This window comes from Dreissena polymorpha, chromosome 1, assembly GCF_020536995.1.
Source record: "Dreissena polymorpha isolate Duluth1 chromosome 1, UMN_Dpol_1.0, whole genome shotgun sequence".
In the NCBI taxonomy this organism is placed as follows: Eukaryota; Metazoa; Mollusca; class Bivalvia; order Myida; family Dreissenidae; genus Dreissena; species Dreissena polymorpha.
In genome coordinates this window covers 129,291,775-129,308,024 of record NC_068355.1, presented here as the reverse complement: position 1 = coordinate 129,308,024, position 16,250 = coordinate 129,291,775, and the positions used below count along the sequence as shown (strand labels likewise).

Genomic DNA, 16,250 nt, shown 5'->3' with positions numbered 1-16,250 from the left:
CATTTGATCTGCAGGGTTGTCATTATGATTGTAAACAAAGGATTATTTTGGAATAGTAACCGATTCTGCCGGGGGTCAAGGTCCAGGGCAAGGCCCTGGTAGGGGGTCAGGGGGCGAAGCAAACGAATTCTAGACATTTTAGGGACAAAAATCTGCTATTCTCAGAGCATAAAAAGTTAAAATAAGGTCTACAAAGAATAGACAATTTTAAGATTTTCACATTTTTAGTATACTGTACCATGTAAAAACATTGTATTGATAGATCATTGCATGTTCCAATTCTATCCATTACCCGATAATCCAGTATTATTACGATTTCTTTCTTTCAAAACCAAATTATGGCCAATATTGACAATGAATGTCGTCCGCCATTTAACACAAGTTTATATACAAATTGAATTGTGGGATTGGGGAATTCCCATTGAACATGCGTGAATCACGTGACGCGATTTGAAAGCATTGAGAACCGTTTACATTGAAAAATTACGACAAATCAACGACTTAATCTAAACTGTTACATGTACCTCATTTCAGAAAAGTTTGCGGAAGTGAAAATTAATTTCTGAGAATAAAAACGCGTCTTTCTTTAAATTTTACCGAGTACTTTTTATTCCGGATCGTGATATAACTTGTCAGGTCATTCATGCATGTAGACCTATATGTATGCATAGTTTGGCAATCTCAAAACATGTTATTAACCTACTTATTACATTATGCGTTATGACCATTTGTATATCAAAATGCATTATTTAATTGAAGTATTTTCAAATGCGTTTACTTAAATGCAGGGATCATATTTTCCAGCAACATCAATCGGTCTGGTTTTAAATGGGGAAAAAGTGTCCGAAAAATTTTATCCGAAATTATGACAAATTACGTTAAAATATATACCATTGATTTTGCCATTCATGAAGAGGGTATAATAATGTACAAGTTAAATTGCCTTAAGCATTTTTTTAAACGGAACATACGAGTTTTCTCAATTGGTTTTATCATTAGCTATTTCACTGTTGTTTCGGTAACTGTTTTATCTGACTTTTCAATCACGAGTGCGAAGCACGAGTGAATAAAAACCACGCATCTTAACTTCCGGTCGTGGGTTATTCAACAACAAACAATAAAGTACACAAATTATTTCGATTCTAACATGATTTTTACTAAAGATTTATACAATGTATATTATTTTTCTTGTGTACTATTTCATGTGAAGTTCCGCCCATAAAAATAACTTTCGGCTGTTCTGTCAATCAAAACCGCAACTTTCATTCATTTATTGCCGGATTATTACGCTGGTGGAAAATGTATCGGCATGTTTTGTTTAGTTACAGCGCGTGCTTTCAGTGTATAAGGTCCGCCCACAATTATTGCAGAATATCCGATTTTCTTCTTTGTTTATATGAAAGTTTACTGATTGAATCATGCATGAAATGCACAATTTCCACGAGGATAACATCGAGGTTTTAATCTCCGAAGTAACTGTCAACGATTTTATCATAGATGAGCACACATTACGGACCGATTAGTGTGCTAGGTATAAGCCAGTGAAATTATCGATTGATATTGACACTGGATTATTCACGCTTGACTAATACACAACCGCGCAAATCGTCGTTGTTTGGGGTCATACGCTGATACTAGTCGGCTGACGTGCAATAGACTGGTCCTGACCGGTTTAGAGACTGCAGTGAATGGTTTATCACACCTAATTGAGATAAGAATGTAATTAGGGTATGCTAGCATGTGCACTGCGTAATCGATTTCATGCCATGGAAATTTTAGCAAACAGAATCAGACCGACTCTTTGGGATTTTCAATCGGTCTTTCATGACCCCAATCGGTTTAGGACCGACAAAACCGAAAAAATATGATCCCTGCTTAAATGTGTTATTCGAAATCATTTTCAGATTTCATTATTCACGGAAAATTTAGAAAATTCTAGCAACAGAGACACATTTCTCGTGTTTTTCATGTACAGATAAAATCATGCCAAAATTAGACTTCATGTATAACGTCACGTCATTTTTCCTCGGGGAAAGCGTGGACTTTAATATTTAGATGCTGAATAACAACTTCGTAGGGCGCTTATATCTTTTTTTTGTAGATAATCGAAGAGCATTTTTTAATATGTGGAAACCTTTTCTCTCACTAAAAAAACTAGTTAATTACGCTCTCCAGTGCTACATTCGTTGAGCTACGGTCAGTAATAATCGGTGAAATGTACAGCTATTTGATACAGTTTCACGTGGGTTCGACAAGTATTCGGCTGCCTGAGCGCTGATTTGTTGACGTGCTTACCAAGAAGAATTCGATTAACAGCTGGAAAAATCAATATTGGCCACTCGCTGAGAAATTCATTGACAACAGTAGCTCTTAGGCGGAGTTAATGGACTGACTGAATGACCGGACGTCGCTCTTCTATACAACGGTTATTCCTCGTCAATTATTGTCGGTTTGCGTGATCAAAACTTCCGATCGCAATTTTAAAGATTCGGGAAAAACAACCGATTTTCTGGCGATTTTAACCGATGAATTCGATCGGCAATCGGTTAATAATGACAACCCTGGATCTGAACACTCATCGCGGGCTTTATATTGGTAAGCGAACACAGTGAGATGAATACCGCAGCGAGTGGCGTTTGTTTAAGTACAAGGTGCCTGTACTAAGGACAAAAATACATATTTTCATACGAAGTCATAGTTTTTTCTCCAGATTTATGACAGTTCCCATCTGTTTATACTAGCAGGTGCTGGATCGGTACGGGTTTTATAAGGTAAGGGAGGTAACTAATACTCATCTGTCGCCAATTGGTCTACTTTGGTTTTTTTTGTATGCATTATGCTATTATGGTGCTGACAAGTTGAAATATGCCAGTGAAGAAGTGCATTTTTCAGAAAGGGTTGTTTTTGAAGTTCTCTTGGGTAATTGACAACACCAATTCTAAGTATGCAGAACAGATATAGAGATGGCTAGTATGGTGGAATCCGCGTAGTAAAGCCACCAGAAGAGTAAACATTTAGAATACATATTCAATACAAATAACGGGTTTTGTTTTGGTATGTGTAATGCCTTTGGTCAATTACGGTACTAAATTATCATAATGAAATATCTTACTTTTGATTAAAACAGTTGGTACGGTATCAGGGTAGTGCAGACTGTTGTAAGTCACAAAGAATGTTAAGCAAGAAGGGACCAATTTAGCGAAAAATGTTGTCAGTATTGGACACTAAAATAATATACATTTTTCAGTATGTGGGACTAAAGACGTGCTTGAATTTGGATTTTTTCCCTTGAAAAGTGCTTAAAAAGTGCTTGAATTTTATTCAAGAAAATCTGTATGAACCCTGTCAATGTCTGGCATAAAGTAAATCATTTAAAGGGGGAGATGTTACTTCGCCTTCATGAAATTAATGTGCTAAATTAATATTCCCTGGGCGAACTAATCGCCCACTTTGCCCACTAGCGAGACCCCTGTTAGCGTGCTTTCGTTTTGACAACTGACAACAGAAATGATTCGATGTACGATGTGAATCTAAATTTAGTTTTAGTGCAGATTCGTTCATACGACACAAAGACACAATTTTGTTTTACAGATCATTTCAACTTAGAAGACTGGATGAGTCATGTGAAATATCGAATATAATAAATATTTTTATAAACAACTGGTAGCAAGTTGAGTTGCAGATACTTGGTCAGTTAACTAACTCCTTTGACCTGTTAATTTTTTTCAGCTCAATTCAACAGTGAAAAATGCCCATAATATCACTTTAATACTTAAATGTTTGATAATCGAAAGAAAATTTAAGTGTGTGAACATACTTGTTCCTCTGCATTTCATGGTTTATTGGACATTAAAGATTCGAAAAATAACTGAAGGTACATCGAATCTGCAGTGTATAGTTGTCTTAATTTTCCCATTAATCTTGCTCATCTAATAGGGGCATGCAAATCTACAAATTCTCATGTTATTGTGGTAAATTTAAGTTTTGCATACCAGTGGGTTTTTTTGCAAAAAATTACAGCCGATTTTTGGCTGCTTCCCAATCACAAAAATAAAAGTTTTTTCCCAAAAAGCTGACCCAAATTTCCCCAAAAAAGCCCAATTTCCTTTTTTTTTAAAGAAAGAAGTCTCTTATGACTTCTTATTTCTAGATCTCAACTTTTTATTAAAACATCCTGCAAAATATATAACTTTAATTTAGTCCTTTTTGTTGATAATTAATTCCCAAATTTGCAATTAAAACAATCCCAATTTGACCAGAATCCTTTTCCCAAAATGGCTAGAAAAACCCTGAACATGCACTTAAGAACAATTTTAATTCTGTTACTCAAGTCATATTTATAATGCTTAATTTTTCCCAATTTAGCGTGCTATTTTTCCAAATGTCATGGTTTATTGCGCGAATTTTTCCAATTCAAATGGCACAGGCTGTAACAAATAAAAGCTAAAAAAATCACTGCATACATTAATTTTTTTTTAAAAACTACCTACCAGCTCATATTTTTTTCAGGAATTTTACCAGAAAAATGCTTCGTTTCATTATATTTTAGCCTAATAATTCTAATTGTATTAGCAAGAAATATAGGGTTGAATAAAATTGACTTTGCTTTGAATAACTTTCAATGTTTTTTTTATTTCAGTTTGTAGCTGTGATTGGGTTGATGTTTGTGCTCCTTCTTACAGCCGCCATTTTGGGTGCTGTCTTCAGGGATAATGTAAGTGAGGCTCTTGTACGGCTCCTGAAGTGTCATGGCTTTCGAGTAATGTTTTGTTAGCTCACCTGAACACAATGTGCTCATGGTGAGCTATTGTGATCTTTTGTCAGTTGTGCATTGTCCGTCGCCCGTTGCGCGGCTTCAAGATTTGCCTTTGTTTACACTCTAGAGGCCATATTTATTGTCCAATCTTCATGAAATTAAGTCAGAAGATAGGTCTCAATAATATCTTGCATGAGTTCAAGAATGGTTAGGTTTGCTTGGAAAACATTGCTGCCAAGGGGCAGGGCATTTTTCCTTATATGGCCATATATGGCTATAGTGAAATCTTGTTGTTAACACTCTAGAGGCCACATTTATCGTCCGATCTTTATGAAACTTGGTCAGAAGATTCATCCCAATAATATTTTTATGTACCTTCTATAGTAGTGGGGGACATATTGTATTTGCCCTGTCTGTCTGTTGGTCCGTTGGTCTGTTGGTCTGTTTGCGCCAACTTTAACATTTTGCAATAACTTTTGCTATGTTGAAGATAGCAACTTCATATTTGGCATGCATATGTATCTCATGAAGCTGCAAATTTTTGAGTGGTGAAAGGTCAAGGTCATCCTTCAAGGTCAGAGGTCAAATATATGTGGCCAAAATCGCTCATTTTATGAATACTTTTGCAATATTGAAGATAGCAACTTGATATTTGGCATGCATGTGTATCTCATGGAGCTGCACATTTTGAGTGGTGAAAGGTCAAGGTCATCCTTCAAGGTCAGAGGTCAAATATATGTGGCCCAAATCGCTTATTTTATAAATACTTTTGCAATATTGAAGATAGCAACTTGATGTTTGGCATGCATGTGCATCTCATGGAGCTGCACATTTTGAGTGGTGAAAGGTCAAGGTCAAGGTCATCCTTCAAGGTCAGAGGTCAAATATATGTGGCCCAAATCGCTTATTTTATGAATTCTTTTGCAATATTGAAGATAGCAACTTGATATTTGGCATGCATGTGTATCTCATGGAGCTGCACATTTTGAGTGGTGAAATGTCAAGGTCAAGGTCATCCTTCACAATGTCAAGGTCATCATTCAAGGTCAAACGTCATATAGGGGGACATTGTGTTTCACAAACGCATCTTTTTTTAAATGATGCCGGTTGGCTGAAAAACATGGCGGCCAGGGGGTGGGGCATTTTTCCTTATATGGCTTTAGTATAACCTTGTTTACACACTAGAGGCCATATTTTTTTTCAATCTGCATGAAACTTGGTCAAAAGATTTGTCCCAATAATATCTTGGATGAGTTCGAAAATGGTTTTGGTTGCTTTAAAAACATGGCCACCAAGGGGCCCGGCATTTTTCCTTATATGGCTATATATGGCTTTAGTAAAACCTTGTTAACACTCTAAAGTCCACATTTATTGTCCAATCTTCATGAAATTTGGTCTTAATGATATCTTGGATGAGTACGAAAATGGTTAAGTTTGCTTGAAAAACAAGGCCGCCAAGGGGCGGGGCATTTTTCCTTAAATGGCTTTATATGGCTATAGTAAAATCTTGTTAACACTCTAGAGGCCACATTTATGGTCCAATCTTCATGAAACTTGGTCAGAAGATTCATCCCAATAATATCTTGGACAAGTTTAAAAATGATGCCAGATGGTTGATAAACGTGGCTGCCATGGGGCGGGCATTTTCGCTTAAATGGCTATAGTAAAACCTTGTTAACACTCTAGAGGCAACATTTATTGTCCAATCTTCATGAAATTTGGTCAGAAGATTGGTCTAAATGATATCTTTGATGAGTTCGAAAATGGTTACGTTTGCTTAAAAAACATGGCTGCCAAGGGGCGGGGCATTTTTCCCTATATATGGCTATAGTAAAATCGTGTTAACACTCTAGAGGCCACATTTATTTTCCAATCTTCATGAAACTTGGTCAGAAGATTTGTCCCAATGATATCTTGGATGAGTTCGAAAATGGTTTCGGTTGCTTTAAAAACATGGCCATCAGGGGGCGAGGCAATTTTCTTAATATGGCTACTGTATATATGGCTTTAGTAAAACCTTAAGTTATTAACGCTCTAGAGGCCACGTTTATTGTTGGATCATCATGAAACTTGGTCAGACGATTTGTCCCAATGATATCTTGGATGAGTTCGAAAATGGTTCCAGTTGGTGGAAAAGCATGGCCGCCAAAGGGGCGTGGCATTTATCCTTATATAGCTATAGTAAAACCTTGTTAACACTCTAGAAGCCACATTTATAGTCCGATCATCATGAAACTTGGTCAGAAGAATTGTCCCAATGATATCTTGAATAAGTTCGAAAATGGTTCCAGTTGGTTGAAAAACATGGCCTTGAAGGGGCCACGGCATGTTTCCTTATATGGCTTCATGAATCTTCATGAAACTTTGTCAGAATATTTGTTTAAATGTTATCTTGGATGTGTATGAAAATGGTTCTGGTCTGTTGAAAAACGTGGCTGCCAGGGTGTTAACTAGTCATGAAAGTTGGTTAGAACATTTGTTCTCATGACATCTTGGGCTGCACAGAACAGCTCAGTTCCTTTGAATCTCAGTTGAGCAACTTTGGGCCTTTTGGGCTCTTGCAGCGCCCTCACACTACTTTGGGGGAAGGGGTCCACAGCCCTTAGGAGGGGGAATTTTCGCGGCGTTTCCCTTTTTGGGGGATTTTTTTACATACTCTCTCATTATTACATTTGTACATGTTTGCACTATATTCATTGCATTTTTCATAATTTAGTATGTTTGAAAAGATTAAATTGAAATTGAATTGAGATATAATAATCATGAGACACATCTTTCTATTAAAAAAAAATAAATATGTTTTCTTAGGGGGAATTCTTTTTAGGTAGGGGACTGCCGCCGAAATTCGGCGGCAGATTTGATAGATTGAGGGCCCTGTCTGGTTACAGTTACATTAAAAAGCAGTGTGTTCAATCAATAATAACTTGATTTTGTATTCTCCTAAGCAGTTGTCAGCTCTTTAAAATAATTGATTGTTTGAGATATTAACATGTACTTAGATTTGTAAAAGAATGATATGGTAAAAAAAGGCCACTACAAATAATATAGACTCTGTTTTACATCATGTCTGACACTAATTACATATGTATTTATTTTTTTAAGTTTCTGTTTTTGTTTACCATTATATTTTATGTTTGTCAGCTTGAAGACAACCTCCAAGAGGACATGAAGCGTGGCATCAGAACTCAGTATGCCACCAGTGTTGATTACAGTGATAGAAACAGGGATGTCACAGAGTCCTGGGATATGTTGCAACAACGGGTAATTTCTTAGTTTTTTTTAATGGATGCTAAAATTATCAATTTTACAGGTAAATGTCATAGACTGTATATTTTTATGTCTCCCACTTAACATTACTTGTAGGTTTGTTCATAATATTTTTTTACATGTTTTAACATTTGTCATTTGCTGTAACAGAAGTGTACACAATAGTAAGTTTTTTATTTTCAACAAGAAATCGCAGCTTATAAGTTATAAGCAAATTAAAGGGCCTTATATGGATCCTAAGATTTTTTTGAATAAAATTAACAAACATCTGTGTTTCTTTCATATCTTCAAATTGTCTTGGCTGATTTTTATGATATTTTAGAAGTTTTCCTTCTGGGGTCCTGTCCCTAACATGCATGCGATTCCGCTTCACAGCACAATATTGCCACTTAAGCGAAAAATAGAAATATGTCTTAACACATTTTTAGCTTGACTATTATATATGAAATATATATAGTGGAGCTATCCTACTCACCCCGGCGTCGGCGTTGCCGTTCCCGTGTCGATTTGCGTGCAAATGTTAAAATTTGTGTACTACCCCAAATATTTTCAATGTCCCTTGACATATTGCTTTCATATTTTGCATACTTGTTAACCATCATGACCCCAACCACAAACAAGGTTATTGCCCCTTTTATACTTAGAATATGCATATTATTGATAAATCTATGTTAAAGTTTGACAAAACAACACTTACCTGACATACCACAGTGCACTCAACTCAAACCATCCCCCACGCCCCCCCCAGAACCCCTCCCCCCCCAACCCTCCCCCAATTTTTTTTTCTTTCTTCTTATTTTTGAAAGATCATCTATTAAATGATCACACACCCACATTATACCCCCCTTCCCCCCCACCCCCCAACCCACCACCCCCCCAAAAAAATATTTTTTTTTCTTCTTATTTTTGAAAGATCATCTATAAAATTATCACACACACACCATTATACCCCCTTCGCCCCTCTCCATGATGGCTTACTTTATACTGTCGAATAGTCGAGCGCGCTGTCCTCTGACAGCTCTTGTTTCCTTACCCTATGGTTAGATTTGCAAACAATTTCACGCAAATGATATTTAAGTAGGAATTTTTTTCAAAAGGTTCCTTTTGAAAAAAATAATCCTACTTTAATTATGTTTGTGTGAACTTGTTTTCAAATCTAACCATAAGGTAAGGAAAAAATGTATAAAATGGTTGTTTGAGCTTACAATAGATTATTTGCATGGTTCCACTTCACTGAAAAATTGCTGCTTAAGCTTAAAATAGACAGATGTCTAAAAGCTGTTTTCGATGTATCAAACAATTTCATACATATTTGTATTTGTTGGTTGTTTGCAAAAATCATTCTGAAAGGTTCAGGTCCCTTTCACAAAATACCAGATTGAGGTAAAAATGGAACTTGTGTCACAAAATAGACAACACAATATTTTGTAGTACTCTGATACTAGTCTTTGCTGCTAGATATTCAAGTACGGTTTTCTCAAATCATTTTATGCACATGTTCATTAGGTTCATTACAAGCTTTTTGGAGCATCTCTACTGTACAAGACAGTAGCCCAAGATTATACATTATTTATCCCTTTAATATACTGAACATCAAACTCCTGTACCTTTCTCAAACTATGTCGCCTAATTGGCAATACAAAATATAAAAAATTTGATGGCTTTATATAGATTACAGAGTTTAATTTGTTACTTGCACAAATATTCTATATGTATTTTCATAATGTCAACTACCACAATATTATCCTCCTTAAAAATAGACACTGATGTTTAATAACATAATATATGCTAAAGCATTCCATATTGATTTTTAAAACAGCTTTTACCAACTTTATCCCAATGTTATTGTTCCAGTTGCGATGCTGTGCTGTCAATGATGAGGGCTGGGGTCTGTACCAGGAGTCCAACTGGTTCACCAGGCAGTACAGTAAGTAATCACTTATATCTGAAGGTACTGTTGATTTATGCTTTCAGTGGTCAGTGACACTGACTATGACTATGCAAACTTCAATTTTTGTGGCAGCTAGTTTTCATGTCCAAGGGACACATTCTTATATTGAAGTTGTACATGTATTAAGGTGTATTTGGTGTTATTTAAATGTGTCAGATTTCCTTATTATGCATTGTGTTAGTCATGATTTCGGGCCATAAAAACAGCTGGGGGGGGGGGGGCAGGTGGGCACAGGGAAATATTTGTCAGGAGCATAACTTTGTCTAGCATTGTTTGAGTTTGAAATGACTTGGCATAAATGATAAGCATGATGGTCCCTAGGTCCAAGGTCAAGGTTACAATGCAAGGATGTGCTTGAACTACCTTCGTCCAAGGTTAAATTGTGGAAATTCACAATTGACACTTTGTCTGGAGCATAACTTTGTCCAGCATGGCTGGATTTTCAAAAACCTTAACAAGCATAATTGATCAAAAAGATGAGGCGGAATGTCAGGTGTAAATCCAGGTAAATAGCTCTAAGGTCAACATCACAAATACGATCATTACATTGATCAAATTAATGATTTTGAAATTCAGGAATTTAATTACTTTAAAATAATTTTGCAGCAGTTACAAGTACACTGAGCTGCACATACTACAACCAAGTATGTAGGTTGAATGTAAAGGTTACAATTTAAAGACAAACAATTAGAGAAATTAATTGAGACTTTTTCCATTCTTAACCTGAATTTTTTTAGTGACTGGTTTATTTTTGTGACAACAAAGTTTTTGTTCTGAATTGCAAATGTGGAAAGTTCTTGGAGTGTTTAATTTTCAACTTATTATGATTGCTATGTATGTTTAGATATTTATATATAAATACAAACTCTTTTTTAATAATTGTCCATACTGAGCCAAGTGAGATTTCCATAAATATTGCTCATGTTTCACTTGTTTATTGCTCATGTTTCACTTGTTTTTTGCTCACGTTTCACTTGTTTATTGCTCATGTTTCACTTGTTTATTGCTCATGTTTCACTTGTTTATTGCTCATGTTTCACTTGTTTATTGCTCATGTTTCACTTGTTTATTGCTCATGTTTCACTTGTTTATTACTCATGTTTCACTTGTTTCAATTTTGCAGGTGAGTATGACAAAAAATTCGTGCCACCCAGCTGCTGTGTATATGAAAACAGACTGGGCCAGTATCTGAACCTGCAAAACTGTCAGTCATTCGCATTTGGACCACCGAGGATGCAAACTGGGGCTCAGAATAACGCTCTTCATTACAGGGTAAATAAATGAGCCTTGCTCTGGGAAAACAGGGCATAATGACTGCGTCTAAATTGTTGTCCCAGATTAGCCAGTGCAGTCTGCGCAGGCTTATAAGGGACTAAAACTTTTTTACTTCAATAGATTTTCGTTTAGAACATAATTCCTTTAAGCAAAAAATACCATAGAAGCGGAAAATATTGGCCCTGTTTAGCGTGTGCAGATTGCATTAATCCCATTTTTTTCGAGTGTGGTACAACTATTGTGAGATTAACCATACAGGGTTGTCATTATGATTGTAAACAAAGGATTATTTTTGAAAAGTAACCGATTCGGCCGGGGTCAAGGGGGCTGCCTAGGCCCCCTTTTAGGTCCAAGGCAAGGCCCTGTTAGGGGGGACCGAAAACGAATTCTAGACATTTTAGGGACAAAAAACTGTTATTCTCAGAGCCTAAAAAGTTAAAATGAGGTCTAAAATGAATAGAAAATTTTAAGATTTTCACATTTTTAGTATACTGTACAATATGAAAACATATATTGATAGATCGTTGCATGTTCCAATTCTATCCATTACCCGATAATCCAGTATTATAATGATTTCTTTTTTTCAAAACCAAATTACGGCCAATATTGACGATGAATGTCGTCCGCCATTTAACGCAAGTGCATATACAAATTGAATTGTGAGATTGGGGAATTCCCATTAAACATTCGTGAATCACGTGACGCGATTTTAGAGCATTGAAAACCGTTTATATTTAGTAATTACGACTCAATCTAAACTGTTACATGAACCTCCTTTCAGAAAAGTTTGCGAAAGTGAATTTCTGAGAATAAAAGCACGTCTTTTTATGCCCCCGGATCAAAAGATCGGGGGTATATTGTTTTTAGCCTGTCTGTCATTGAATGTAGTTGTGTGTGTGTGTGTGTGTCCCAAAACTTTAACCTTGGTCATAACTTTTGCAATATTCAAGATAGCAACTTGATATTTGGCATGCATGTGTATCTCATGGAGCTGCACATTTTGAGTGGTGAAAGGTCAAGGTCATCCTTCAAGGTCAAAGGTCAAAAAAAAAATTCAAAAACTTTAACCAAAACTTTAACCTTCTTCATAACTTTTGCAATATTGAAGATAGCAACTTGATATTTGGCATGCATGGGTATCTCATGGAGCTGCAAATTTTGAGTGATGAAAGGTTAAGGTCATCCTTCAAAGTCAAAGGTCAAATTTATGGCTTCAAAGCGGCGCAATAGGGGGCATTGTGTTTCTGACTAACACATCACTTGTTTTAAATTTTACAGAGTACTTTTCATTCCGGATTGTGATATAACTTGTCAGGTCATTCATGCATGTAGACCTTTATGTATGCATAGTTTGGCAATCTCAAAACACGTTATTTACCTACTTATTACATTATGTGTTATGACCATTTGTATAACAAAATGCATTATTTAATTGAGGTATTTTCAAATGCGTATAATTAAATGTGTTATCCGAAATCATTTTCAGATTTCATTATTCACGGAAAATTAAGAAAATTCTAGCAACAGGGAAACATTTCTCGTGTTTTTCATGTGCAGATGAAAATCATGCCAAAATTATACTTCATGTATAACATCACGTCATTCTTCCTCGGAGAAAGCGTCGACTTTAATATTTAGATGCTGAATAACAACTTCGTAGGGCAGAGGTCGCTAATATCTTTTATTTTGGTAGAAAATTGAAGAGCATTTTTTAATATGTGGAAACCTTTTCTCTAACTAAAAAAACTAGTTAATTACGCTATACAGTGCTACATTCATTGAGATAGGTCAGTAATAATCTGTGAAATGTACAGCTATTTGATACAGTTTCACGTGGGGTCAGCTGCCTGAGTGCAAATTGGTTGACGTGCTTACCAAGAAGAATTTGATTGACAGCTGGAAAAATCAATTTTGGCCACTCGCTGAGAAATTCATTGAAAACAGTAGCTCTTAGGCGGAGTTAATGGACTGACTGAATGGGCGTCGCTCTTCTATACTACGGTTATTCCTCATCAATTATTGTCGGTTTGCGTGATCAAAACTTCCGATCGCAATTTTAAAGATTCGGCAAAAACAACCGATTTTTTGGCGATTTTAACCGATGAATTTGATCGGCAATCGGTTAATAATGACAACCCTGCCATACCTTAAGTCCTTAATCACGTTGATAACTTAAGATTTAATTATCACAACTCCAGCTCAATGTTTTGTCACTAAGATTTCTTTGATGAGAAAGTCCTTAAGACATTGTGTAGATTTATAACTTTGAACCTATATGTTTTAGGCCAGCATTTTTTTATTATTTGTTTTACGGGAGCGCCCGACCCTATTTTTCGACAAATTCAAATAAAAAATTTCTTTTTTTTCTTACATTTCACCCGCTGACCTGGTTTTTTATCCAAAATAAAAAAAATTGCGCAGATTGCCGAAAGTGTTGTTCAAACTTTGTTTATAATACGGGTTGTTTCGTTGTGCCAAGTCGACTTGTAAAGCGTCAGCGATTTTCATTGGCTATTGCAGCCAATACCACACACTATTAGCCAATCGGCGAGTATTTAACAAATGATTTTCATATTTCATTTCGGAAATGGCGGACATTAACAACAACAAGACAAATGTAGCATACTTTAAAATCAAATTAATTAAAAATGGAGCAGAAACAATTTCAATTAGAAAAGTTAATCTTCAGAACACCATTGTTGACATCATTCCCATATTATGGGATACAAAATTAAAAATAATTAGAGCTTTTGCAGATGATACAGAGGTGTCACCATCAATAACATGCGATGTGTTAAAAAGTTTTGGGTAGGTTTAATAAATATGCGTATTTATTAAAATGTAGATCCTGTAATATTTTTATAGACAAAAAATCAAGATCCCGAAAATGTCCAAGAAGTACTTCTTTACGTTTTTTTTATAATGAACATGATGACTGAACCACAGGTATTTGCATCAATAATCCCATTCCCCACCCATATAAATTCTTTATTTAGAAAAAAAGTATGCAACACAGCTTCTGTATAAAATAACATTGGGTCCGGATGTTTGTATGTCCGTCAAAGTCACAAGACAGTTTTAATTATTTTTCTTGACACAGTAGCAAATTAACATGCTTATTATTCTTTATTAAATTAAAACAAATTTTTTTTTCCATACATTTAAATGTATAACTATTTTTATATCGACATTTTAACCATTTTTCCGGTACATTTTGACCAAGTTATGTCCTTTGTGTGGATCAGTTCATTTTATTGAATTTCTACAGACGAAACCAAAGTTTTGACTTTCGAAATGTCATGAAAAAGTAAATAGAATTTATTTCTTAATTATTTGATCAGTTTTGTAAATCAGAAATACATCTTAATTTATTTTTCAAAAATGAGTTATTATTTAGCTTAAATATGATGTTCTATCAACTGTACATAATGTTTTCATACTGCAGGATTTGTACTGCAAGGAATGCAAGTAAATTTACCACACCTCAGGCTCTGTTGATAAATGTGCTCAATTGGCTCTATGTATTTGTTCCAAGGGTTATTATTATCTTCATATTTATATAGCTCTCTCTGTTTATTATATATCCAAGAAAATGTCATTGTTGTTTCTCCTTGAAATAATACAGACAACACATTCCATAGAAATTTTCATTTGAACTAAAAAACAGTGAATAAGAGGAACAAAATAATATGTGCAAAAGTTTACACCATTTTATTTTGACAATACTGTGAGTCTTTAACGAAATTATTAAAATTAAATACTATTTTAAAAATATAAAATTACATGGTTAAAAGTTGTTTTCTGTATATAATTAATCTTGCGAGTAAATTAGATACAGTCAGCAGAGTAATTCTAGTTCTACTAGAACAATTTAAATCCTTGCTACATGTACTATTTAATTCTTTATATGGCTTTCACTTAAGAAAATGTTCAATGAAATAAATCCAGGTTTCTAGATTAATTGTGTCTTTTACCTCAATATGTTGATGGGGCTAATGTGAAGCCAATGGACATGATACAAAAACAACTAAGATTACCACCATACAATTTCACATACAAAATAATTATCACCTGACCCATGCGTTTTGAGAGAATAAGATTGTTTAAGATCTATATTATATAAGTAAATATTAATCATGTGAAACAAGGACGGGTTATTTTTAATCCAAATGTATGATTTGATCACACCTAGAAGAAGAAAACACTAACATGTTACACACCAAATATTGAACCACTGACCCTTGCGGTTTCTGTGTTGTTAGGAATTATCAAATACATTAATCTATATAAATCAGTTGACCCATGAAGCACAAACAGTATTGATCACGGAGACATGCTTTGAGGAAACTTAGCAAAGAACCACTATATGGTTGGCATGCAACGTAACAAACCAATGGGCCTTGCGGTTTCAGAGAATAAGCAAAACAGTAACCCCTAGGGAGGGCAAATTTTCGGCATGATTTGAACAAACTTCAAAGAGAACCTCATAACGATGTTATACACAAAATATTGTAGTCATGGACCTTGTGTTCACTTTACATAAATAAACACTATAACTCTATCTGAATATAAAATGAAATGCACCACATGTTTTTTTAAGTCTATAACTCTCGGTTTCTTAAATGAAATATTCACATTTTTGTACTAGAACTTTCACTACACAAAGTTTGGATCAAGATCAATTCAAGCGCAGTCTTATAAGGATCCAAAGTGTTCGCTTGACATCTTTAGAACAGTGTTTTTTTATGGCAATTTCGGCCCCATTCCCCTCCACAAATAGTATATATTTTCCCCCAATTTTTTTGGAAAAATCCCCTCCAAAAGTAAAAAAAAAAAATTTTTTTTTTTTTTTTTTTTTTTGGAAACAACTGCCTCATGATATATATATCTCAAATTCATTTTATAAACATCTAACAAGGTATATAACTATAATTAATATGATTTTTTATTATTAAAAAGAGTTATATCACATTAGGTTTTCCCAAATCAGTGGACTTCATG

General features: G+C 34.9%; 1 protein-coding gene across 2 annotated transcripts in view; it reads left to right on the top strand.

The window, feature by feature from the left end:
* The window catches only part of LOC127849543 (tetraspanin-9-like), a 43,790-nt gene that overhangs the window by 11,642 nt on the left and 15,898 nt on the right, over positions 1-16,250 (top strand). For both annotated transcript variants that reach the window (XM_052382185.1, XM_052382196.1), the window contains exons 4-7: positions 4,640-4,714; positions 7,898-8,017; positions 9,878-9,950; positions 11,098-11,246. In XM_052382185.1, the coding sequence (XP_052238145.1) occupies positions 4,640-4,714; positions 7,898-8,017; positions 9,878-9,950; positions 11,098-11,246 (417 nt within the window). The remainder of the gene's footprint in view (positions 1-4,639; positions 4,715-7,897; positions 8,018-9,877; positions 9,951-11,097; positions 11,247-16,250) is intronic.